Source organism: Podarcis muralis, chromosome 8 (genome assembly GCF_964188315.1).
Source record: "Podarcis muralis chromosome 8, rPodMur119.hap1.1, whole genome shotgun sequence".
Classification (NCBI taxonomy): Eukaryota; Metazoa; Chordata; class Lepidosauria; order Squamata; family Lacertidae; genus Podarcis; species Podarcis muralis.
In genome coordinates, this window is record NC_135662.1 from 39,611,732 (window position 1) to 39,637,687 (window position 25,956).

Sequence of the window (25,956 nt, forward strand, 5' to 3'; positions counted from 1 at the left end):
CAACATGGCCAGTCCAACATTCCTAATTCTGTCCCCCCAAGGAGCTCAATGTGGTGTAAATGGTTCTCCTCTTCCCCATTTTATCTATAAGCTTTTCCCCTTCAAGGAAAAAAGTAGGATCTAAATTTCAATAATATCACACCAATCCTGTGGGGTAGGTTAAGCTGAGAGATGGTGACTGGCCCATCTGAAGATCACCTAGTGAGTTTCATGACTGTGGGGAATCAAATCCTGGCCTCCCAGGTCCAAGTCCAACTCTCTAACCATTACACCACACTGCCTGTCCAGTGCTGGTGGGATTGGCTGTGTTGCTGTGCATGCACCATGCTGAACTTCCCATTAATTTGCCCCTCCCACTCTCCCTCCTGGTAACTGGCAGGGACATGTGGCATTGGGAAACCAGGTGAGTAATGCCCCTCTACTGCTGGAGAAGACCATGACCATACCTTTAAGCACAGAAGAGAAATGTTTTGGAAGTGGAGAGGACTTGGGTCACATTCCTTTCTGGGCAATCTTCCAAGGGCCACATACCAGTGAGCCGAGGAAGAAATGTAAATGTTGTTTCTACAACAGGCTGCTTTCTACACAAACACCTCTCTATCCAAGCAAGCAAAAAAGCATGATCAGAGCTCAAGAACACATTTCCAGCCAGACAAAAACACTCAAGGTGGTTGCAAAGGAGGGGCAGTGAGAGGTGTAGTCTAGGGAGGGGGTATGGTGTGGCTAGAAACCCAAGTGCCAGATAGAGGGCCACAGCATCCCAGTTCTCCATCCCATTGGCTGGCTGGGATCCAAAGAGCTGTTGTCAAAGACTTGACTACTTCTGAAAAGAAGTGAATTCAAAATGGCCAGGTCATTTTTCTCTGGTCAGGTGGTGATGCTAGCAACAGGCCATAGTCAGGCAATAGCTTAAACTAGGAATGGGTTACCTAGAGCCATATAGGTTTGGAAGAGACTCCAAGGATCATCTAGTCCAACTCCCTGTGATACAGGAATCACCTATGGCTCTCTAAATGTGGTTGGACACAACTCCAAACATCTCTGCCCGTCGTCGTTGGGGCTGATGAGAGTTGGAGTCCAACAATATTTGTTTTCCTGTAGACAGTCCTTCCATGTCCAGCTGCTCACCCCCCCCCCCTCTTTCCAGTTGTCACATAGTGGACACCTTCTCTAATATTTGACTCCCATGTTTAGGTGTGATGTGTTTTCATCTTCATTCCAGGGCCCAATCAGTGAGCAGAATTTTGAAGCATATGTAAATACACTCACAGATATGTACAGCAATCTGGAACGGGAGTATTCCCCGGACTGCAAGGCTCTGCTGGAAAGTATCAAACAGGCAGTGAAGGGTATCCACGTGTAGGATGAGGAAGCTGCTGGGCAACAGGAGTGACTTAGCAGCAGCAAACTCCAGATGGATCTGCAAAGAGCGCCTGGACTGCTTTAGAAGTATTGGTTTCTGTGCTGCATTTACAATTTACAACATTGCACTATTTTTTTTCCAGCTGACATAAAAAGGACAGAGAACATAACAGACTATTGTATTAACAGCAATGACTCAGATCATAGAATATATTTATTTCTGTACAAATCCTTTTTGTTGTCATCATGGTTTGCACTCTTTTCATTTTGTAAAGTGAATGTAAAAAGTGTGTGTAACTATTTTTTTACTTTTTTAATTTATTTTCAATCAAGGAGTTGTGAGCGTGCGTGTTTTTTTAATCTTTTAACAGCATTTCTGCAGCCTGCCATATTTTTACAAATGTGTTTGTTAATTTATTTTCCAATGGGGTTTTAAAATAGATTGAAAGTTATAGTGTAAATTTAACATTTTGCTGGGTTTGTACAGGAAGAAGGGGGAAATCTATGAAAGAAACAAAAATAACAGAACTGTGATTCTAGTTTTATTTTCACCACATCCTGCTTTTTTATAACAGCTTTATTTTAACAAAAAAAAAAATTCAAAAGGGTTTTCAATAGCATGAGATATGATGAACCAAGGATGCAAAGGTGAATGGTGCCCTCTGCTGGAAGAACATAAGCTCTTCAAGTGCAGCATGTTGTAAGAGTTCATGATTTTTTTTTTAGCAATAATGAAATATAGCAATCAGCAAACCTTTGGACTTGGCTGTGTGTCTTAGCCTGCCACAAATAATCCTTGGAAACCATTCGAGAGGGAAGGTTGGAGTGATTTAAGATATGTTTTCCCCTATTTCATGGTCATTCAATGGGAAAATATATATATAAATTTTATCCCTTTTAATGTGATAGGCTTTGAAATGACCTGTAGCTTTTTTCTCCTTTTTGTACAGAGCCTTGTAAAAACATTGGTCAGTAGATCAATATCAATATAATTTCATATTGGAAAAATGCATCCCAAGCTGATGATTTTGTACATACAATTAAGCCGAGCAAATCTTCCCTGAGATGTCAGTTATTGTACTAGGTTGAGTGGAAGGAACTGAGAAGGCTGCAGTTGCAAAGGGGACTAAGCCCCACTGCTCTGAAAGGGGCTTGCACAGCAATGGTGTTTGGTGACTGGATCTATGAACTGTAGCAATGCACTGATTGGGTTTACCTCCAATTGTACATGAATGCTGTGATTCCAAGCAGATTTACTGCAGGTTCCATTAAGACTGCTAAGGCGTAACATCTCAGAAAAAAACCCCTACTCCAGCAGCTCCATTTGAACATATGAAGCTGCTGTCTACCTGCCAGGTCAAACTTCTGGTCCATCTAGTTCAGTATTTTCTACACAGGCTGGCAGTATTTCAGACAGGCTACTTCCCTGGACTACCTGGAAATGCTGGGAAATGAGCCTGGGACCTTTTGTATGCAAACGCTTGACCACTGTGCAATGGCTCATTCCCCCTAAATGTGCAACTCTGCTGCTGCCTCGTGCATAGAAGTGAATGGGGGAAGCCTCTGCTTGCAGAAGAGACCTGCATACGTATCAGAATCCCATGTTCCTTTGGATCAGGTTGTTGCATGTGTTTGGAGCCGAGGTTTAAAGAAAGCCTTAGTTGCAGTTGATTACCATCCCATAATAAGGGTATGTCTCCAAGTGCTACAGTCCTTAGGCAACCACTCAGAAATACGTACACATCCCAGGTAGACCTCTTGATCACCCGTATCCATTCTCAGATTAGTAAGCAGCTATAAACAGGGGTCCAGTGTCTGTTTCAGGGATTAGAAGTAATAATGCATTTTTTTCCAGAATTCTAATGTTTTCAGAAGAAGGTATATATACAACCAGCTGAACTGCCTTTTTTGGTATGCACACACGTCTCATGTGCATATGTGCCTCAATGTAAAATGTATACATGAATCTAGCGTGTGATTTAATTTTCCTGTGCTACGATGAAAGTGTTTATTTTTATTTGCCTACTTTATATTTTGACTGAATATGACAGCATTCACAGTCTTCACTCGTACATTTATATTATAGGGTTCCTATCCAAGAGTGCTTCTCCCAAATCATTCAGCTGTCATGCTGTGGTTGCTGTTCTGCAATAGGTGGAGCTTGCTGTTAATGTTTTGGGGGGCGGGGGTGATATGGCCCTCGGACCTTAGTTTAGAAAAGAATGTCCTTAGAAGCTGTGTTTATTTTTTAAAGAAAACAATTTGACAGAAGCTATCACAGTATGTGCTAATATAAAATAGAACACCAAATTGCTATTAAGTTATTGTACTTGTTTGTTTTTTTTAAAAAAGACGGTTGCTATACCTGTTCAATGCATTACAGGGGGAAAGAAACCAAGTTCACTCATGACAGAGACTAAAAGTTAATTTACTAAATATTTTAAGAAATTTGTTATATATTTAATTTAATTTAAACAATCTCCTACTGACTTATCTATTTATTACTATGATTTCCTATGGCTTCAGGTTAATTTATCTGTGTTTGGATTGTTTGCTCAGGATGTAACTTTGTATTTATTTGCCTTCTTGGTACTTGATGTTTTGTAATGTGCACTGTGATTCCTCCTTCCCTTCTTCCTTTCCTTTTCCTTTTCTTTGTTGGATTAATTTGCATTGACGAGTTATCCTGTAAATTAGACCTTTTGTAAAGAGCAATGATGTATGCATTTTTTTTTAATTTGGAGTAGTTTGTATACTGTTTCTTCATACAATTAATATTTCTTACATCAAAAGCAACAAAACTGTGTTCTGTGCTGTACATTTGGTGTATGGTAGGAAATAAAATTGATACTGAAACAGGTTCCACAAGTTCTTTGATGTCTTCAATAGATGGGGGTGTATGGTACACATCTAACTACACTTACAAACACTCAGCCAGTTGTTTCCAAGGCAAAACAAAACGTGGGGTTCCTCTAAACCAGGAGTAGCCAACATAGTATCAACTATAAGTTGTTTGACTACAATTCCCATCAGCACCAGCTAGCATGGCCAAAGGCGAGGGGTGATAAAAGCCACAAGCCAACACGGTGACCTACAGACACCTCTAAACTTTACCTTTAACATCTTAATGGAACACCCTGGAACGAAATTATTAGTGTGTGAATTTGTAACAAGATGTGTGTACATAGGGGGTGAAAATATTTCAGAATCCACTGAGAATACAACCAAGGAAGCCATAGCTACCACTTTTTAAGCATTGTACTATCACTCATGGGCAAAGTTCAATTGCCTCCAGAACAAGAAAAAAGAGAAAGAAAAAAGAAAGAATAGAATAAATTTGTACAGTGGTACCTCGGGATGCGAACGGGCTCCGTTCCGGAGCCCCGTTCACATTCCGAGCAGCACGTAAGATGGCACAGCGCATCTGCGCGTGGCATTTTGCTACTTCCGTGCATGCGTGTGACGTCATTTTGACCGTCTGCGCATGTGGCGAAACCTGAAAGTAACGCGATCCGTTACTGCCGGGGGGGCTGCGGAGCGCAACCCGAAATTGCTCAACCTGAAGCGTATTTATCCTGAGGTATGACTGTACTGCTTTTAGCATCTGATACATTTAAACACAAAAGCTGGCATGAAGGTTTTTTGCAGTTAAGATCCACCTCTTTCAGACGTTCTCTGAGATCTAGTGTTTAGTGTGCTGGATCTCAACTTCTCTGAAACATCAGGTGGTTCTTAACTGCAGGAAACTTTGGTGCCAGAAAAGGAGTCTGGCAACAAAATGTTGCTGCATATCCCCCCAAACCCCTCACAGAAACTGTTCAGAGCCCCTGCCAGCCAGTATTAATGGCACTTTGCATATGTACCATCTCACACCGAAGATTGTGGGTGCCCACAATGAAGGGCTTCAACGTTGCCCATTGAATTTGTGGGGGCCCAGCCCCACAAATATATTATTGTGGGTGCTGAAGCACCCATGGCCGCCTGGAGTTGGCTCCAGTGGCGTTCTGAGACATGGAAAGGTATCACGCCTCAGGAAGGAAGAAGGGTAGCAGAGTGAAAATATATCTGCAACAAAATGTTTCAATGCCTATCCAGCATATCTGGTGTATTCCTGCACAAACACAGAGGCACAATTTTGGGTGTGCATTAAGAGAATGGAACAGTTTTAGATCTGGAAGAGTCAAAACCTCCCCAATCTGCCCTGACACGCCCTTGGGAACCTCCCCTTCTCACCAATGGTGAAAGAACATTGGGAATGGTCCTTTCCACACTGCCAGGATGGACCTCCCTTTGTGTCTACAAAGAGGAAGAGCTGCAAAATCCTATGACCTCCAGGACACACTCAGGAACCAAAGGACTGAACCATTAAATGTTGTATGGACCCACTTTTTGTCCATTTATCCAAAATTCTCTTTCCTAGAGGTGCTGTACTACCACATGCAGGGGCTTTGGCCTCTCTACTAATGTTACCCACCTGTTCATCTTGCTCTTAGTAAAGACCAAGAACACATTTCCTGAGAAATAGCTTTGCATGCAAATGGTGGTATGGAAAGCATGTTTGAAAGTCAGGGGGAGATGAGCACATGTATCACTGAGACACAAGTTAACTGTTGGGACCATTTTCCTTTCCTCATTTCTCTTCTTTTTTGGCATTTCACGAAAGAGGACTTAAAAGTGTTTTCAAGTAGGATTCAGTTTTATTTGTTTAAAAATATACCCAATATTTTGAAAGTTATTGGAAAATTCAACAATATAAAACAAAGGTCTAAAACAAACCAGATTAATATAGCATGGAAAATGTGGCATTTGCTTGCTTGTTGAGAAGTATGAAGAAAACTCTGTCCTATCAGTAGAACTGCTATCATCTTCCTACCTTTGGAGTGTCAAAAGATTGTGTCAATATCAGTTTTAATATTGTATTTTTACATGATTGTAACTTGCCCTAGGACCTTAGGGTGAAGGATGGCTAAGTGTTGTTGCTGGTCTGCCAGTTTGCTGTGGTTAGTCTGCCAGTTTCATTGGGTAACTCTTTCAATAATTCCATTGAGCATGATTTGTCTTGTAGCTAGGGATGGGAAAATCTGTCAATTTCAGCTTGGCTGCTCCTGGTATAGAGAGACTCCATTTTAAAAAGAGAGTTCAGTTGCAAATGTGCAGCTATAGAATGAGTTGAACTATAGCTATGTTGAAAGTTCGTATTTTTCATCCATTGGCTGGCTGGGTGGGTGGGAGTGGGGGAAAAAACCCTGTGAAAAATCATGGAAGGGAAGAAATTCCTCTGGAATTGTCAGGAGAAGGTTGCCACCTACCTAACACAGGCTTACAAGGTAGCCAAGGGTTTCCCTCTATGCATTAAACTTTTGTTTGTTCAGAAGCCTACACCAGTCTGAATGGGACAAGGCTTTCTCCACAACTTCACAACTTCTCGTTGACTACTTCCTGGAATGTTTTCAGAGCACCCCTACATGATATTACTCTCAATACACTGTAGGAACTGTGTCCAGCCGCCACCACCACCACCCTAAATGCCTTTCTGAAGGGTCAATGGACTCTTCTGCTCTGCCTGGGCTACGGACTCATAGAATCCCTCTGGAAGGGATCCAAAAGTTCTCTAGTCCAACCCCTTGCAATGCAAGAATCACAGGGTTGTGGCATGACAGGCTGCTGCTGAAAGAGGCATCCCTCAAACTCAGCAGAGACGCTTGCAGGGAAAGCCATAAAAAAATATTATTATGCCATGTAACACAAGCCTATTCTAATTCCACCTGTCTCAACATACCTGGAATAGGTTGAAGTAACAACAAGAAGATGGATGAATTTAGTCTCTTTAAGATATTGCTTTGAAATTTTCATCTTGATCTTTCATGTCAAATATTACACAATATGACAAACTGGGTTTTCAAAGATGTTCAGTGCACTTTCTGAAGCCTCTCCATAACCACAGCAAACCTTACATTTCTGGGTGCTTTGCCTTTCTGGAAGGCCTGTAAAACTGACAATATTTCCAATGTGATCTGCTGTCTCACAATCTTCCTTCTTCCAAATGTTAACCAGAGAACATGTGGGAGCCAGGTACAGGGAAGCAGCAACCATATCACCCTTGACATATTATAGACCAGGCCTCTCACAGTGCTGATCTCTTGTTTGGTAATGAGAGCAACTTGGTACTTAAATAAATTCTAACCCCTCAAAACTGTAGTAGTCTTGTTGTTGAGTGACCATGTCGAGTGAGAGGCCAGCCAACTAGAAGAATCTCTGATGTGTACTTACCTGGAAGCAAAGTCAGCATCCAAAGGTAGGTCAAGTCCTAGAGTCAGGTGAACAGCAATCCATGTGGTCAGACAGTCCAGGGTTCAGGGAATCTGATGATCTTGGGGTCCGGAATCAAGAATCAAGATGAGCAGAAAGCAGCAAGGTCAGGCTAGGAATTACAAGCCTTGTTACCATCATCTGACTGCTGCTGGAAGCTCTGCTTAAGAAGGCTGAAGCCAGCTGGTTCTCATCAGTGCCTTCTCTGAGTCCTTGAAGGCTGATCAGCTGCTGTTGGAGTTACTCCACTGTCTCTCACTTCAGGCTGCTCTTCTTCAGGTGAAGCTACCTCCTGGACCATGACAAAAACAAGTCATCAGACCAAGATAGGAAAAGAGGAAATTGCCTTCTACTGATCCACACCAGTGGTCCATCTAGCTCAGTATTGTCTATGCTGACTGACAGTAGCTCACCAGGTTTTCAGGCAGAAGTCTCTTCCAACCCTGCTAGGAGATGTTGGAGATGGAACTTGGGATCTTCTACACACAGAGCAGATGCTCCAGCACTGAGCTAGACCCCTTCCCATTTACGGAACAAAGGGGTAAGATTTGAAGCATCTCCCTCAGGTTCATTTGTACATCCAGGACTGCACCCAAAAGAGCTATCCATGAACATAATGCCAATTTCTTCATGCAAATTTGCCCTTGCTGATTCAGGATGAAGCAAGGTAGAAGTGAAGCAGATATCTGAAAGGTAGTGACATATAACTGGCTGTGTCGTGCAGGTGTAGTTAAGGAGAGCAACATCAGAGCATTCCCATCACAGTTTCCATTTCACCCACAACCAGCTGTGTGTCGATGAGAACAGGCAAAAAAAAAGTCTTCATAATGATAATCACAGTGTGTGTTACAGAGCAGGCAGAACCATAGAGGCATGCAAACAGCATATGTTTTCTCCTCTATCAGTGCCAGAACAGTTATGCATCAAATGGGGTTCTTGACAAAATAGCATGGCATTTTCAATCACGTCTGAGCAAGGCAAAACAATTTACCTTGTGTGTGTAAAAATGAAGAAGAAATTCTCCAGGTTCATCAACACCAAGTCTGTTTAAGAAGGTGTTTTGGTAGAAGAAAATTAAGCAGTTTGAAGGGAAACTCTGCCTTACAGGTGTATCCATGAACATAGGAACCTGTCTTATGCCAAATCAGCCATTGGTCCATCTAGTACACTTAATGGAAACAGTTCTCCAGGATTTCAGAGGGGACCTTCCCAGGACAACAAAGAGATGTCTAGGGCCCCTTTGACATGCAAAGAGGTTGCTCTACCACTGACTGAGCTATGGCCTTTCATTTCACAGAAATGAAATGTTGGTGATTTTCTTTGGATTTTCCCATTCAGCTTCAATAACAAACTTTACCCTCCATATCACTCTGGAAATAAGGGTTGGGTTAATGATGACAACTTCTCATAGTATACGCAAAGCCAACATTAGGAAAATGCTTCCTTTACCATTAACCATACTCCCGGATGCAACTAGAGGAAATGCAGCACTCGAACTATAGTGGGTCAGAGGGAGTCCTTTTTCATAGCAGACCCCTAAGTTACCTTTTTAGGAAGTTTTGTGGCAGCCAGGTGACTTGGCTATAATAGGGATGAGCTAGAAGTGGGGCTTGTGGTGGAGTTCCCATAACTCTGAGGAAATGTGCCTGCAGCTGGATGCAGCCTACATTTTTCCCAGGGCTGCGAAGCCAAAGCCAAGAGCTGGAGCTGCACATTTGCCTCACTGGGACAGATCATCTTTCAAAAGGTGGGAGGGAAAGATAAAAAAAAAAAATGGAATAATTTTTGTCTTCTTTGCAGTCAAATCACTTGCTTGGGATTTAAATCACTTTAGAGTCTCTCTTGTGCACCGTTTATCGGAATGAAATGGTGATTGAGAATGAGGAACTAAACATGGGAGAGCGCTATATTTGCAGTAGGAATGAACATTCTAGTCAGGATAAGTGATACACCTGGTTCACATTCCGTTTTATGTTTGTTTCACAGAGGCTGGTCTATAAGGTTGATGGGGCACTGCCCCACTGACATCAGCCTGCCATCACCTCTTAGATTCAGGTGGACTTGCTTCTGAACAAACATGAATAGAATTGCGCTGTAAGAGGAGACAGCTTTTGGATGTGGGATTTTGCAAATGCTACGGCTGCCCGTTCCACCTTTCTTAGCCATGTGACTTTCTGCCAGAAGACTGTCAGGATAGAATTCTTCTGTTAACATGGCAAACTGGGAATTTCACCTGCTGAGTTGGGAACTACTTCTTTACCAAACTACACACACACACACACACACACCGGCTGCCCAAAACCTTAAAGGTCCATAGGAAAATATGGTTAAAAGGAGAGCCTATTATGTATCCCTATGTACCACTGCCCTCTACTGGAATTTAAGCAGAATAATTATTCTACAAAAAAATTAAAACTGTTTGACAGAGGGCACATCTATATCACAGATACATACTGAATTAATAATACCCATTCTCCTGCTCAAGAAATTCTGTTCAGTCTTGTAAGGGGAACTATGTAGCTAGACAGCTGTGGAAGTTCTCATCACAGTTATGCACAGTATTGTATTGAAAAAGCTAAGTTAGGATTCAGAGCCTGCTGCCTTTAAAAAAAAAATAATGCTGTATTTTAGGTTTGCGTAATTTTCTAATCCAATAGCAATTAATGTGTAGATGTGCTTTACCAAATTCTAACAGGGAAACCTTAAAATTGGTTATTTCTTTAAACCAAACTAATGGGGACAAATCACAAGATTAACATGTTTACATAAACTACTTTAAAGAACATAAAGAACATGCTTTTGTAAACAAATAAAATCTTTAATAATTTTTATTGTTGTTAATTGATATTTTATAAAGCAGTAAAGGGTCACACTGGCCTGGTCTTTTTGCTTGTGCCCGCCAATAGACTTTACAATGTTACACTGTCTCCATAATGGTGCCTGCAGAGTTCCTTAAAAAAACACCCTTAAATGAAGCTTTTAAGTTAAAAAACAAACCAACTGCTGGTGTGTTTTAACATGAAACAACCCAGGGCTCTTCAGTACTCCACAGGCAACATTCTGTACAGCCATTCACTTCTTGCAATGCTCATGGAGCTAAAGAAACAGAGATATAAGAAAATATAGGATATCCCTATTTTCACTGGAGAATGGTGGAGGATATGGATATGGTTCAGAAGAATAGAGAAATAATAGGGCAACATACAGCTTTATGGGGGTCCTGCTCGAACTTGGGAGTTTTATTGGCATCATGTTTCAATTCGGGCTGTGGGGAGAGAGCCTCACATCACTTTGCCTCATTATTCGGCCCACACACAGAGTCAGTGCACACCCCAAGTAGTTATCAATGTCAAGATAGACAGAAATGGCTATAAATAGATAGATATAGATATAGATATAGACATACAACACATCAGGTGTCAAATGTTTACCTCATACTGACATTTCAGGACAGCGTGAGAACTGTAATACACACACACACACACACACACACACGGCCATTATTATTCTAGTTTTACAGATGAAGAAGTGATTCAGTGAGTGAATAATAGGTAACTTGCCTAAAACCAGTCAGAAAGCCTTTGGATGAGCAGGGCTTTGACAATCCTTGACAACAGTCCCAATAATGCACTGCATAACAACAGCTTAATGTGACTGTGATATTTTTACAGTGAAATCTTATGTGTGCATACTCAGAAGCAAGTCCTCACTAAACTCAATGAGGCTCACTTCCATTGAAGCGTTGTAGGATTCAATCCAAGGTGTGAGTGGTAAAAGAGATGACCTTCTACAGCCAGTTATGGCTGTGGCTCTTGCTTACAAGAAAGTCTGTGCAGTTAATACATCGTTCCTGACATAGCATACACTTATTGACTGCAGCCAAAGCTGGTCGTATGTCAATATGAGACAGTTTGTTTTGCATCCCTTTAAACTAAATGGTCTGAGTTTTTTGCTGTCCGTTTTATTCATTTGGTTAAAGAGCACACTAGAGTATGCTGGGTGTTTTAAGTGCTCATGAAGAAGTATGTCTTGAAATAGTTGGGCCAATGCAATTTTAATTTAGGTACATGCTTGAGATTTCATTTACACCTGTCTTTCTCTCTCATGCACATTTCTCCCCTGTTATTGGTGCTTTCATTCCCTTGGTTTCTCCATGTTTCCCTTTAAAGCAGGATAGGATATGAATTAAAGCTGCCTTCCTTTTGTGTTTTTGGATGCTGACACAATGCAGCTGTTTAATGAAGGATATTTATGAGGACTCATATCCAGATCTATGGAGCTTTTTAAAAAAACAAAAACAAAAACTGGCTATTACTCCTTCTGAGACTGCTTTAGTTGGCTTATTGATTGATTTCAATTGATAGCCATTCCTTGCCTTCCAGCTAAGAGCAGATACCAAAAGACAAAAGGTAAAATTAAACAGAATGAAATTTAGCATAACAACATACGGTGAACCCAACTGGATTGGACCAAAGGCCAGTCTAGACCAGCATTCTGTTTTCCATAGTAGCCAGCCAGATTTTTTTATTATTTTATTTTTAATTAAATTTATATGCCACCATTCAAAGATTACAGGGTAGTTTACAATGTAAGAAACAATGTTATGAATTTTGTGTTTTTATTTCTTCTTGCAAATGTAACATCCTATGCCAACCTTGGTTTTGTTTGTTATAGTTTGTATTTGTTTGTCTTTTTAATTCTTTTTTTGTTTTTTGGGTTACATGGATAACATTCAATGTTTAAAAAACAAACAAAACATTTTTTTTAAAAAAAACACTGGAACTCAGCAGGCACCCAATGCTGCTAAATAACGAGAGGTTCAAAACACGCAAAAGGATATATTTCTTCACACAATGCATATGCCTATGAAACTCACTACTACAAGTTGCAGCAATGGTCACTTAGAAGTTACATTATTATACACATTACTTGGCTGGAGAACCACACTGCAAAAACAGAAGAAGTGTGAATTTTAAACGATGGCTACACCTCTGTTTGCACATCATTTTGCAAAGTATGAATTGGGGAGATTCGCCCTTTAATGTGAACCAAATCTAATTTCTCCAGCAGCCCTAAGTAGGATGTAAAGGACAGGGGCGAAGACAGGCATCATGACACCCGGGGTGGGCGTCGCTATGTAGGGCACATGTGCATCGTCGCTACATACAACGCATGCACCGTACGTAGCGATGCTGCACATGTGCTGTATATAGTGGATTGCTGGCACCGCCACTCCAGTGCCGTACAGACAGTGCCGGGATCCTCTGCTCGCGGCTGCAGCCGCGGAGGATCCTCTATATGCGGCTGCGGCAGCAGACATGAAACCCGGGGTGCACCGCCCATTGCGACGCCACTGGTAAAGGAACTTTACAGGCTACAGCAAGGAACAGAATGCTGGATCAGACCAAAGACCCATCTTGTACAGCAGAGCTCTTAAGGCAGCCACACTGTCATTTCAAAGAAAATTGCTGTTCAAGATTGTCAGATATTAAATTAATATTTTAAATTGCAAACTGCCTTGAAAGAAAGGAAGCATATAAATGCAATTAATGAAGTGACAGAAAAGCACCAGTATACCTCTTGCAATAACCACAAGTAGTGATGTTAAATTCTCGAGAAGAATCTTTTGGAGAATATTCTCTCAATTAATGATATTAGAGAATTTTCATTTCAAACAGGAGAATATTCATTTTAATGCATTGAAAATGATATAATTTACATTGGAATATACTGATATAAATTACATTGGAATATATTTCAGTATGTCAGTATTTTACCAGTACAGTGGTACCTTGGGTTACATACACTTCAGGTTACATACGCTTCAGGTTACAGACACTGCTAACCCAGAAATAGTACCTCGGGTTAAGAACTTTGCTTCAGGATGAGAACAGAAATTGTGCAGCGGCGGCGTGGCAGCAGCAGGAGGCCTCATTAGCTAAAGTGCTGCTTCAGGTTAAGAACAGTTTCAGGTTAAGAACGGAGCTCCAGAACGAATTACCGTATTTTTTGCACCATAGGACGCACTTTTTCCCTCCTAAAAAGCAAGGGGAAATGTGTGTGCGTCCTATGGAGCGAATGCAGGCTTTTGCTGAAGCCTGGAGAGTGAGAGGGGTCGGTGCGCACCGACCCCTCTCGCTCTCCAGGCTTCAGGAAGCTATCCGCTAGCCGTGGGAGACCCAGCTCTCCCACGGCTAGCGGAGCGCTGCATTAATCCCGAAGCTTGGGGCGTGCGGAGCTCAGCGCGCCCCAAGCTTCTGGGTGCCGGAAAGGTCTCCGCTAGCCGTGGGAGAGCCCCGCGACGTCGCGCGGCTCTCCCACGGCTAGCGGACCGCTGCGCTAATCCAGAAGCTTGGAGCACAGCGCGCCCCAAGCTTCTGGGTGCCGGCAAGGTCTCGCTAGCCCTGGGAGAGCCCCGCGACGTTGCGGGGCTCTCCCAGGGCTAGCGAAGCGCCGCGCTAATCCCGAAGCTTGGGGCGTGCGGAGCTCAGCGCGCCCCAAGCTTCTGGGTGCCGGCAAGGTCTCCGCTAGCCGTGGGAGAGCCCCGCGACGTCGCGCGGCTCTCCCACGGCTAGCGGACCGCTGTGCTAATCCAGAAGCTTGGGGCGTGCGGAGCTCAGCGCGCCCCAAGCTTTTGGGTGCCGGCAAGGTCTCGCTAGCCCTGGGAGAGCCCCGCGACGTTGCGGGGCTCTCCCAGGGCTAGCGAAGCGCCGCGCTAATCCCGAAGCTTGGGGCGTGCGGAGCTCAGCGCGCCCCAAGCTTCTGGGTGCCGGCAAGGTCTCCGCTAGCCGTGGGAGAGCCCCGCGACGTCGCGCGGCTCTCCCACGGCTAGCGGACCGCTGCGCTAATCCAGAAGCTTGGAGCACAGCGCGCCCCAAGCTTCTGGGTGCCGGCAAGGTCTCGCTAGCCCTGGGAGAGCCCCGCGACGTTGCGGGGCTCTCCCAGGGCTAGCGAAGCGCCGCGCTAATCCCGAAGCTTGGGGCGTGCGGAGCTCAGCGCGCCCCAAGCTTCTAGGTGCCGGAAAGGTCTCCGCTAGCCGTGGGAGAGCCCCGCGACGTCGCGCGGCTCTCCCACGGCTAGCGGACCGCTGTGCTAATCCAGAAGCTTGGGGCGTGCGGAGCTCAGCGCGCCCCAAGCTTTTGGGTGCCGGCAAGGTCTCGCTAGCCCTGGGAGAGCCCCGCGACGTTGCGGGGCTCTCCCAGGGCTAGCGAAGCGCCGCGCTAATCCCGAAGCTTGGGGCGTGCGGAGCTCAGCGCGCCCCAAGCTTCTGGGTGCCGGCAAGGTCTTGCTAGCCCTGGGAGAGCCCCGCGACGTCGCGGGGCTCTCCCAGGGCTAGCGAAGCGCCGCGCTAATCCCGAAGCTTGGGGCGTGCGGAGCTCAGCGCGCCCCAAGCTTCTGGGCGCCAGCAAGGGCTAGCGGAGACCTTGCCGGCGCCCAGAAGCTTGGGGCGCGCTGAGCTCCGCACGCCCCAAGCTTCGGGATTAGCGCTCCGCTAGCCGTGTCTAGGCTGCGGATAGCAGCCTGCTTCCCGGAGCGTCGGGCGCCCTGAAAGCAGAGCTCCAGGCGCTTCGGGAACACATCCGCAGTGTGGGGAGCCTTGAAGGAATTCCCCACAGGGCTCCCCACGCTGTGGATAGCAGCCTGCTGCATGGCGGGTGGGGCGCCCTGAAGCAGAGCGCCCCTCGCGCCAGGCAGACATCCGCAGCGTGGGGAGCCCTGCAGCAGTTCCCCACAGGGCTCCCCACGCTGCGGATAAGCCTGCTGCCTGGCGGGTGGGGCGCCCTGAAGCAGAGCGCCCCGCGCGCCAGGCAGACATCAGCCAGCCCCACAAGCTCGGGGGACAGTAGGGAGGCGCAGCGCCACTATCCCGCTGTTCCTCGACCTGGTTCGGTTTCCCTGACCTGCTTTTGGGGGGGAAATAAAGGGGAAAATTTTTTCCTTTATTTCCCCCCCAAAAAACTAGGTGCGTCCTATGGTCCGGTGCGTCCAATCGTGCGAAAAATACGGTAAGTACTTAACCCGAGGTACCACTGTATGTCAATCTCTGGTTAATGGCACTTTGTACCATTGAATGGCACAGCAAAAACCAGTTAATGGCACTAAATAAAAATATAGAAACTTCAACTGTTTAAATCAAGGCCACCTCACATGCCATTACACATAATTGTATAGGCCTAGGTACTTTAAGTGTATAAAGCATTAAAACTACTTTCTATAAAAAAATTTAAAAAATCACACTGTATGGTCAAGGGTATAGAATTGCTAAGAATAAGGTCACACCAAAATAGAAAAAATGCTATTACATATAGTTGAAATACATACGAATTCAAATGTTCATCAAATTAAATGAATAGCATTTTTAAAACTAAAAAAAAAGAAAAAGTTTTCTGTAGCTCACATTTCAGAACTGCCAATGGTGAATGACACAGTGCCCAGCAATGTAACTGGATCGAAAAAATCATTATTCATTACTTACACTGGCAATATCACAGCTTGACTTATTATTTACTAGATTTTTTAAATTTGGATTGTAAAACTGGTTCTTACATTAGAATTTACAGTTTGCGGAGAATATTCTCTGGATAATTTTCTAGCAGAGAATACTCTCGAGAATATTCTCACCTCACATCACTAACCACAAGCAGGGCTTAAGAATGTAAGAATATAAGAAGAGCTTGCGGGGTCAGCCCAGTAGGCCACCTGGTCCAGCATCCTGTTCTCTCAGGGGCCAACCAGATACCTATGGGAAACCAGCAAACAGGATTCAAGCACAAGGGCACTCTCCCCTCCTGTGGTTTCCAGCCACTGGTTGGAAGTACTGCTGCATTCAACACCTAAAAGCAATCACATACTCTCACAGCAATAGTTTCAAGGTTGCCAGGAACAGAAACTTTTGGACATCAAATGCCTGGGTAAACAGATTTTTTAAAATTTTCTCCCAACAATTAATAGTGAGGGGGAACAGATGCACCTCACTAGGGAGAGCAGTCCAGAAACAGGGAGCCACCACCAAGAAGGTCCTGTTATAGGTTAACAGCGATTGGGCAAAACCCAGCAGTGGCGCCGCCAATAGGGCCTCCCCTGCTGATTGTAGGACCTGAGGTGGCTGATATTGAGGTAGGAGCTCTTTGAGGCACTTGGGTCCCTCAAACGGACAAAGAAGAAGATGAAAGTGAATTGGGCCCAGAAGCTCACTCCCCTCCTTAAAAGTCATAGTAGTGGTGGCCCCAACAGCAATGAGAGGCAATGGAGCCTTTTGTCCACATTCTACCTCTTTCGCCATCCCCACTATTGCCTAGTACCAGAAATGTAGAGTGCAGTGGGTTCTGGAAGGATGCTTTGTTTAAGGGGTTTGGACTAGATAACCTACAGAGCTTTTCCTGCTTGCACAGTTCCCTTTACAACCAGCATGAAGCTGAGCAGGAAGCACACACATAAATTGTCTTGTGTAACATCTTTAATCATTCATGTATTTGTGTGCTCTTCCATAGTTAATGAGCCTGCCTGCATTTGCCCTTGTTCCTGCTCCCTTTCTCGTTCAGTCAGTTTGTTGTGGTTTTGTGTATCTAATCCATCTGTCACTCGATTACAGCTACAGAGCACCTGTTATGGATTTCTAGAATTTCATTCAAGCTGTTGACAAGTTATTCACAAATTGGCCCTTGTCAGCCTGTCATTGCATCGAGTGCTCTTTGGCGAATCCTTTTGGGTACACACAATAATGAACAGGAGTTAGTGCCGCTTCTGAATTAAACAGCTTCATTTTCTCCTGGTTTCTTAAAAGGAGCATTAACAGATTGGAAGTGACTTGCAGAGGGGACATTTGTTGAACCTGTATTCGAATATTTGTTTTCCCCAAGACATAGCACCCTGCAGGGAGGATCACAATGAAAGAGATGTTGAGCAGTCAGGAGGTGCATGTTACTCACGAAATGACCTAGCCTTTCTAGATTCAAACCTGCATCGTTTTCCAAATGAAAAAGCAAGAAAAAGAGCAATTTTTTAAAAAATTGGACAACATATGTACTATATTAAAAAAGTACCAAGGATTCGTGTTTGCAATGAGCAAAACATTGTACTGTAATAATAAATGTTCATAAATGTATCAACCAAGCACGTACATAGATCAGCACAGGAAGACCGACCTGAAACCATTTTGACTCCCAAACTGACCAAATGTTTTCTCTGCAAGGAGGGAGGGGGTCAGGGAGCCTTCCCATTGTCTCAGGAATTGGGAAATCACCATCTCAAAGGGTGACAGACTACCAGGAAAGGCAATCAGATAGGGCATTATCAGATAACCTGGCAGACAGGAAAAACAACAACATTCAAATTTCTGTTGTAGACCACCTTTTCTGTGATGTAGGTATGATGTTTGTGGGGGGTGGTTTTGGGTTACACCCCTTCTGTGATGTATGTATGATGTACGGAGGGGTGGTCTTGAGCTCCAGGGCAGGGAATTTAAAATGTCTATATAAGGCCTTGTGCACCATTGTTCGAGGTCCTCCTCCTTTCTGGCGTATGAGGGGAGCACGCTGTTGCAACAGATCAATAAAGATCAGGCTTACTAGCTGCTTTGCTTCTCAATATTCTCTGGTTGGCCTCTGTTATTTTCTCCTACCAATAGGGAACCCACATAAGGACTCGATACGGGCTCTTGGATACCCCATAAGGAAAAAAGGGCAGATTTTGTTTACAACAGTACAATGCAGAACAGGAGGAAAGCATTGCAATCTCAAATACTTAAAAAATGCACTTAAAGGTGAAGGTAAAGGGACCCCTGACCATTAGGTCCAGTCGTGGCAGACTCTGGGGTTGCGGCGCTCACCTCGCTTTATAGGCGGAGGGAGCCAGCTCACAGCTTCCGGGTCATGTGGCCAGCATGACTAAGCCACTTCTGGTGAACCAGAGCAGCACACAGAAACGCCGTTTACCTTCCCGCCGGAGCGGAACCTATTTATCTACTTGCACTTTGACGTGCTTTAGAACTGCTAGGTTGGCAGGAGCAGGGACCAAGCAACGGGAGCTCACCCCATCACAGGGATTCGAACCACCGACCTTCTGATCAGCAAGTCCTAGGCTCTGTGGTTTAACCCACGGATAGAGGAACTACTGCTGGCGACTCTTTCTTAATTGCTGATTTGTTCTCTATTGACCATAAGACCCATTTTTCCCAAAAGAAAAATAAAAGGATATAATTTTTTTAAAAAAATAAAAAAAAATAAACCTAGCTATTTAAAATACTTTTGTTACCTTTTTGGTCTAACAAAATACTTCAAAACTAGCTCCCAAAAGAAAATAGAAACATAATAAGATATTTTTAAAAGCCCATTTTCCTTGATTTCAGTAAATAATGAGAAACGCATTGTAATACAGAAATCATTGTAACACAGCAGTCAACACACAATAAGATGTTTTGTAAAGTCCACCTTAACACAAGCCAACATTAACAATATTGAAAATAGTGGTTCATTTTGTAACCAGCTGCAGGGTAGTTATAAATTTGTGATATATCATATTCAGTTAGTCTAGTTGTCACTTTCTTAGCATTAGAAAGTTTTCTTGGTATTAAAAAACTTTGTTTAGATGGTTGCTCTGCAGCTGCTATGAAATAATTACTACTTCCTCAGAAAAGTACCAATGTGGTTGATTCTCCATTGGTTAGGAAAACACACAGAGAATCATTTTTGTGTTGGGTGGGGGGCGGGATGCCCTGTCCACTGCAGACCTCAGAACAGCACTAGCTAGAAATACTTTTTTGGAAAAGGAAGGGCAACACTTTGCAGCTTTTAAAATCTGGGCAAATGGTTTTCAGAAAGGGAGAAGGCATGACCATGCTCACACCCACATCTTTGTCTCCAGGCTCTATGATACACAACAATGATTTGCCAGAGTGATATGCTTAGCCTGAAAAAAGTATGTGTTTCATTCCCGTTATCATTACTTCTGTTTAACTTGGTGTGACACCCATTGTCTTCACTATCTTCTCAGCACATCACTTCCTGATTAAAGAACATTGTGCCCTATCAAAGGTTATACGTCAATAAGTTAATTTGTGTCTAATGTGCTACAGCTTCCCTCCTTCATTCATACATAACATCTGGGCATATGTTCCCTTAGTTTCCCTGCATATTAACTACCTGTTTTTCCTCTTTTGTGAGGAAAGAATATATGTTAGGCGAGGAAGCAACTGGGGATTGCTAGGGCAGCCTAGAGTCACAACTAATGACAGAGAACCCTATTCTAAAATAAATGGGGAACAATCAACACTCACTTCTTGACAATACACTTTGAACTCTCAAGGCAGTCAAGGCTAGCTTGCATATAATAGAAATGGGCAAGTGAAGTGATAACGAAAAAAGAATATGTATCTATCTATACATCTATCTATCTATATATGATAGAAAATATAAAGAAGGGGCCAAGTTGACTCTGAAGGGCTTAACCACCTGCTTAGGTCTGCCACAAACTCACTACAAACACTTGTTTTGTGCCAATACAGCCATAGTCTTCAAACCTTCATCAACTATGGTAAGCAAAGGAACTCCTAGTACCCTAGTATTATTATCCTGGGAACTCCTGACACTCCTAGTATTATTCCTGCACTGATGCAGGTTGAACTAGATGACCGTCCCTTCCAACTCAATGATTCCATGATTCTATTCCATCAGTCAATATCAGATCTCATGAAGGTCATGTCTCAACTACGGGAGCAAACACAAGAGTTATGATCCACTGGATCTCTAGCCAATTCTCAGTGCATCCATGCCATACTGCCATAAGCTGCACATTCCAGCTCAGGTGGAGATACAGCAGCATAACTCACTCAGAAAGACAGGGCTCAGGAAGTTTTTTAATGCACAATATGGTGTCAGAAGTTGCCACATACAAGAATCAATGAGAGTAAATCAAACGAATGAAGTCCACCATTTTGCAGGCCATTCTGTTTGAAAAGCCTGGAAGAAATGGGTTGCAGAAGGCACATTTCACCAGCTGCTATTGCCAAGCTGTAATGAAGCTTAGCAGAGACCCACAACAAACACTGGCTAGCCTCATTAAGTTCTGTTAGAGGAAGTGAAGCTGAAATATTGAAGAAACCAATGAGAATTCAAACAAGTCTAATGAGGATGTCAGTTAACAAACAAGGCAACTGATAGATGGAGAGAAATGTTGGAAAAATCTCCAAGTTTTACAAAGACGAAAATAGTGCTGAGACAAAGGTCTGCTTTTCACTTTGACAGTAATGATTCTGAGAGGCTAAATTCACCAAAAGGAAGTAATGCTACCTTTTTTATGTATGTTCGCAGCCCTTAAACAGAAGTTTTCAGCAGATATCTAAAGAAATGTAGTGATGGTGCTTAATATCAATAAGCAGGGAGCTCTAAAGTACAGCTGCTGTCACACTAAAGGCAGGAATCCTTGCAAATGCAGAATGGTTACTGTGTGGTGCTTGTTCCACAGATTGGAAGGATCAAATAGGCACAGATGGGGTATGACAATCTCTTAAATAAACTGGTTCCAAACCCTTCAGTATGTATGTACAGTGGTACCTCTGGATGCAAACGGGATCCGTTCCAGAGCCCCGTTCGCATCCTGAAGCGAACATAACACGCGACTGCATGTCTGTGCGGGTTGTGTTTTGCCGCTTCTGCACATCCGTGTGACATCATTTTGAGCGTCTGCGCATGCGGCAAAACCCGGAAGTAACGCGCTCCGTTACTTCCGGGTCACCGCAGAGTGCAACCCGAAAATGTTTAACCTGAAGCGTATTCATCCCGAGGTATGACTGTATGTATGTATGTGACTTCCAAGCAAGTGTCTTATTAGGGTGTATGCTGAAAGTCAAATGTGTACCTCAGCTTCATCCAAAATCCACTCTAACCTTAGAAGCCACATACCTCTATACACACACACACACACACACACACACACACACACACCCCTAGACACTTGTAAATCTGAACTAAATCCCAGCAGCTAGATATAATGTGACTGGACTGAGTTATCTGTCATGCTGAGTTAGCTAAACTGTAGAAGCTCATATAAAACTGGTGTGGCAAGCGAGAGACATAACTGGTTTACCTGGAGTGAGATTTCATAAGCAACAGCTGACTTTATCAGATGCCTAGAGTGAACTAAGTAGGTGAGTGAGTGTACAGTCTTGCTCAAGGGGATACAGTACACCAAGGCTAATATAGCGAGAATACAAAAGGCATCCGATTACGACAAATTTATATGAGAAATTTATAAAAATCAGATTCTAAACCAAAAGCGATGGAAAGTGATGTTCTTTTACTAAACAGATGCTAATTCAAAGTGCAAAGGAAAAAGGGAGTTAGCATGCAGTCACATAGCATCATAAAGCTTATTACATGTTAATAGAAAGACTTGTTATTACTATGGTTTATGGAAATAATAATTGCTCCTAAAAGTTTACCAGATCTACTAACCCACAAGCAGGGGATTTTCCATAAAGAAAACTACACTTTAATATCAGCACTTTGCCTTTTTTATATCCTAATAAAACAATAAGGTAGAGTGTATTTTCTATTCTTTATCACTTCCTCTCTTTAATTTCCCAGCTTCATTACAAATAACTTTGATTAAGTGTATTTTCCCTTAAAGCAAAATGTTTAGCAACATTTCATAGAGGTAAAGACAAACAACTGCTGTTTTAGAAACCCTGTCATAGACATGTTATCAACACCTGGATTGCTAATTGACTTACACTCTCTGATGTTTGTCTTTCAAATAAAACAAGATGCTACATTTATCCTGCTGTAAGATGGAAAGTGAAGTCTAGGTGGGTTCCCATGAGGAAAGACACAGCGATAACAACAAGAACCTTTATTGAACCACATAATTGTGAACAAAGGCAAAGTAACTGCTTATATACTTTCCTGAAAGCCTGGGCCACTCCCACTCCCAATGTGATTGGCTGTCTAAACTTCCAAGCTGCGAATCACGACTCAGAGTTCAAGGGCCAATGGCAGAGGCCCAAATCCTGAAATGTTCTGTGATTGGACATCAGAACACAGGAGCTCAGAATCCTTAGCCCAGACTCAATACTCAGCTCATCACACTGGTCAAAGTGTGATGTAGTATCAACAACAAATGGTGGGCCCAAGTCTAATAGGTTATGGGCCAACTGGGTCTAACATGGTACATGATGCACTAGCAGTTTGAGGGGACAATTTATGTCAGGAGCAAGAGAAGGCCTTAATCTTGCTATTCATTTTCAAACTGAGCACAATAGTTGTTTATACACAATTAACATCAAATTCCATTTAGCTCTATGAGATTTGTTGTGGCACAAGCTTTCATTGACTAGAGGCCACATATAGCACAATAAACCTGTTAGTCTTGAAGGCTCCACTGGACTCTTTTTGTATCTCTTCGGTGTAACAGACTAGCATTCTACCCCTATGGGATCCGTCAACTTGAACTTGCTCTTCCTTCCTGAATCTTCACTGACTCAGTACAAGAATTGCCTCAAACTATGTTGTCAAGTTGCAGTATATTATAAGCAGCTACACAGAGCACAGGCTTAAAAAAAACTAAACATTTCTCTTCACCTTGCCTTTACTCTAACTTTTCACTTAGAAATCATTACGCATAAAGGAGAACTGCAACGCCAATCATGACTTCACAGTGCTTTCCCATTACGTTTTCCCTCAGATTCCTTGAAATACATTCTGTCATTGTTATACTTTCCTTAAGAGGAACAGTAACAATATAGATCGTATCTGAAAGCCCTTAAACATCTTTTGCATACATTACAAATCTGTTCACATGAAATTCTTCTAGATTCAGGTTTCTACATTAAAATAATAATAATACTTCATTGTCGTCACTGCATCTAAACAGACTTGTCCAACAAAACTGCTCTAAATAGTGAGAGGGCTTTTACATCAGGGACCTCTTAGGAGTGGGGAGAAACACCTGATGGCCTGTCATGACTGTTTTGCTAGCAAGACAGTTGAGATGAAGTCGGGCTTTGCCTCTACCATGGCATCAAGGTCCAAGCCAAGCCAAAGAACTTTGCCCTAAATTGCTCTGCACAATTTCTACAGTAGAAATATATGAAGGATGTATTTCTTCCAAAATGAAGACACATAAATACTTTTCTGATTAACAGGGATGCTGCAATCTGCCTGGTGGGGTTGAGAGGATAAAAACTTGGATTTTTCTTTACCCACCCTTTTTACCTGCGCTGTCTCAGGCCCTCAAGTCTGACTTGAAAAGGCTCCATAGATAATATACCTAAAGTAGACTGGAAATGAGAATCAGTGGAGAACTGGCTGTTCCTACTCTTCAAGTAGATAAGAATACATCCAAGAGAATTGCCTCCTACTATTAGCAGGAGCCTGTGATCTAAATATGTCAAGAAACTGCTGTAGAACTGAAAACCTAAGAGCCACTTACTATGGACAGGTGGAATTTTAAAGAGTTGTGTTTTAGAACTTCTCAGACAAAGCAAGAAAATTTCACATTGCAAGTGGAGGAATTCTACACCACTTTGCTGCTACCCTGTCCACCTGTCGTCCCCCCCATAACCTTGGATGTTCTCACCCTGAAGGAAGCCCCCAACCACAGCTCAGCAGGAGATATGTTGGTGCAACTTTCTCATCCTGGCTCAACTGAGGCTAAGCCGACTGAGCTGAGACCAGTGGAACTTACACTGACACAACCCCTGAAAAATGGACATTCCAGGGCAAGGAGAGAGCAAGGACCCAGCAGCAGGGACTTCTGCAGGATCCTAACTCAGTCACATGACCTCACAAACTGGCAGAACTTGCATGGGCAAAAAGGATGGTTTAAGTCCAACTCATTGTAAAGGCTTGATTTCCCTCAAGCAGGTTTACTGGTTCAGTCTGCATTAGGTCTGCTCCTGAACAGAGTTTTGATCTGGTGTACCTTACACCAGCTCAACTTAAGCCGGCATAAGTTACGCAGGATTCCCATACTTGGAATTATATTATTTACAAGCTTGCCCCCGGCCTCTTGAGTGAGATGGGCGCACAACCCTAGAGTCTGTCAAGACTGGCCCGTACGGGCAGGGGTACCTTTACCTTTACCTTTTATTTACAAACTACAGCACAAATTATTAACTCCTTGAACCAGCGCCACAGTGATTAATATGTTACTTTCATTGTAGTGCTCAGAATGTTTCAAGTAGACTTCTGATTTGAAAAGCGACTTGTAAAAATAGCTCTTCCATATTAAGCCAATGTGCTTCCTGAAAAATTAAGTGAAAAATTAAGATTCTTCTGCCTATCAGGTCTGCTAAAACACCACCACTATTTCCAAGTTGTGAAGCATCAACCAATTCCAGTTACAACAGAGACAGATTTTCAGCTATGAGCTCATTGTTGCTTTTGAAGTTAAACCAGAGAATATTATACTGTAACCAATGTGAGGCCCAAAGAACTATTATTCCAGGATGTGGTATGAACTGCAACCAAGAGGCAGACAAAAAAAGACTTCAAGTTCTTACACTATGAATGACTCTGACAGTGTCAGAGTGTATGTTAACCTCACAATGATCCTGTGAGGTAGATCAAGCTAAGAGACACTAACTGACCTGAAGACACTAACTGACCTGACAGTGAGCTCCATGTGTGAGTGGAGGTTTTAACCAATCTTAGACTAGCATACTAAACCAGTAAGTAGTTTATGTTTGCTAAAGACTTGATTGGGATTAAAGAGCAATACAGTCCTTGGTCATTGGCTCACACAATCTATGAGGAGATCCACACAACACATAAATAGTACATTCAATGCACATTTAAGGCAGATGGCTTCCTCAAAATTAACTGGGAAGTGTAGTTTGTTAATGGTGCTGGGCACTCTAGCTCTATGAAGGGTAAACTATAGTTTCCAGGATTCTTGGGGGAAACGTATGTGCTTTAAATGCATGGTGTGGCTCTGCCCTAACAGATATGGTACAAAAGCGGAAGGGGTGGGGAGAAGAATGGGGAAAGCAAGCAAATCCTGATCCCAGTAATTGAAGTTACAACAATAATATGTGACATTTCTCTTTTTTCTCTATTCTAAAATAATTTTTGTTCTTGGTTCTGCACTTTTTCCTGAGACTCCTGCCATTTTAGCTACTATTTTGAGATCAGGCAATTTCAGAGGCTGCTGTATGATTCACTCAGTAAAAGGATCTTATTGTGTCCTAAGGCACAAAACACATGAAATGGAGGGAACATGTTGGACAGGTCAATTGACATAATATTCCTGTTAAATTTCTGAAGCTTACTATTCACCTGTTCTCTAGAT

At 43.1% G+C, this 25,956-nt stretch overlaps 1 protein-coding gene and 1 long non-coding RNA gene across 11 annotated transcripts in view; one reads left to right on the forward strand and one right to left on the reverse strand.

Moving 5' to 3' along the window:
• The window catches only part of ST18 (ST18 C2H2C-type zinc finger transcription factor), a 183,126-nt gene extending 178,903 nt beyond the window's left edge, over positions 1–4,223 (forward strand). For all 7 annotated transcript variants that reach the window (XM_028736980.2, XM_028736977.2, XM_028736981.2 and 4 more), the window contains one exon: positions 1,223–4,223. In XM_028736980.2, coding sequence (XP_028592813.2) covers positions 1,223–1,363 — 141 coding nt within the window. In that variant the 3' untranslated portion in view covers positions 1,364–4,223. The remainder of the gene's footprint in view (positions 1–1,222) is intronic.
• LOC114600624 (uncharacterized) overlaps positions 1–25,956 on the reverse strand; it is a 37,442-nt gene that overhangs the window by 4,566 nt on the left and 6,920 nt on the right. For 2 of the 4 annotated variants that reach the window (XR_003707598.2, XR_013393933.1), the window contains exons 4-5: positions 7,633–7,963; positions 1,270–1,420 (exon numbers count right to left, since the gene is read on the reverse strand). This is a non-coding gene — a long non-coding RNA (uncharacterized LOC114600624). Of the gene's footprint in view, positions 1–1,269; positions 1,421–6,039; positions 6,236–7,632; positions 7,964–25,956 lie in introns of those variants that run through there. The other 2 variants (XR_013393932.1, XR_013393931.1) reach the window with 2 other exon arrangements.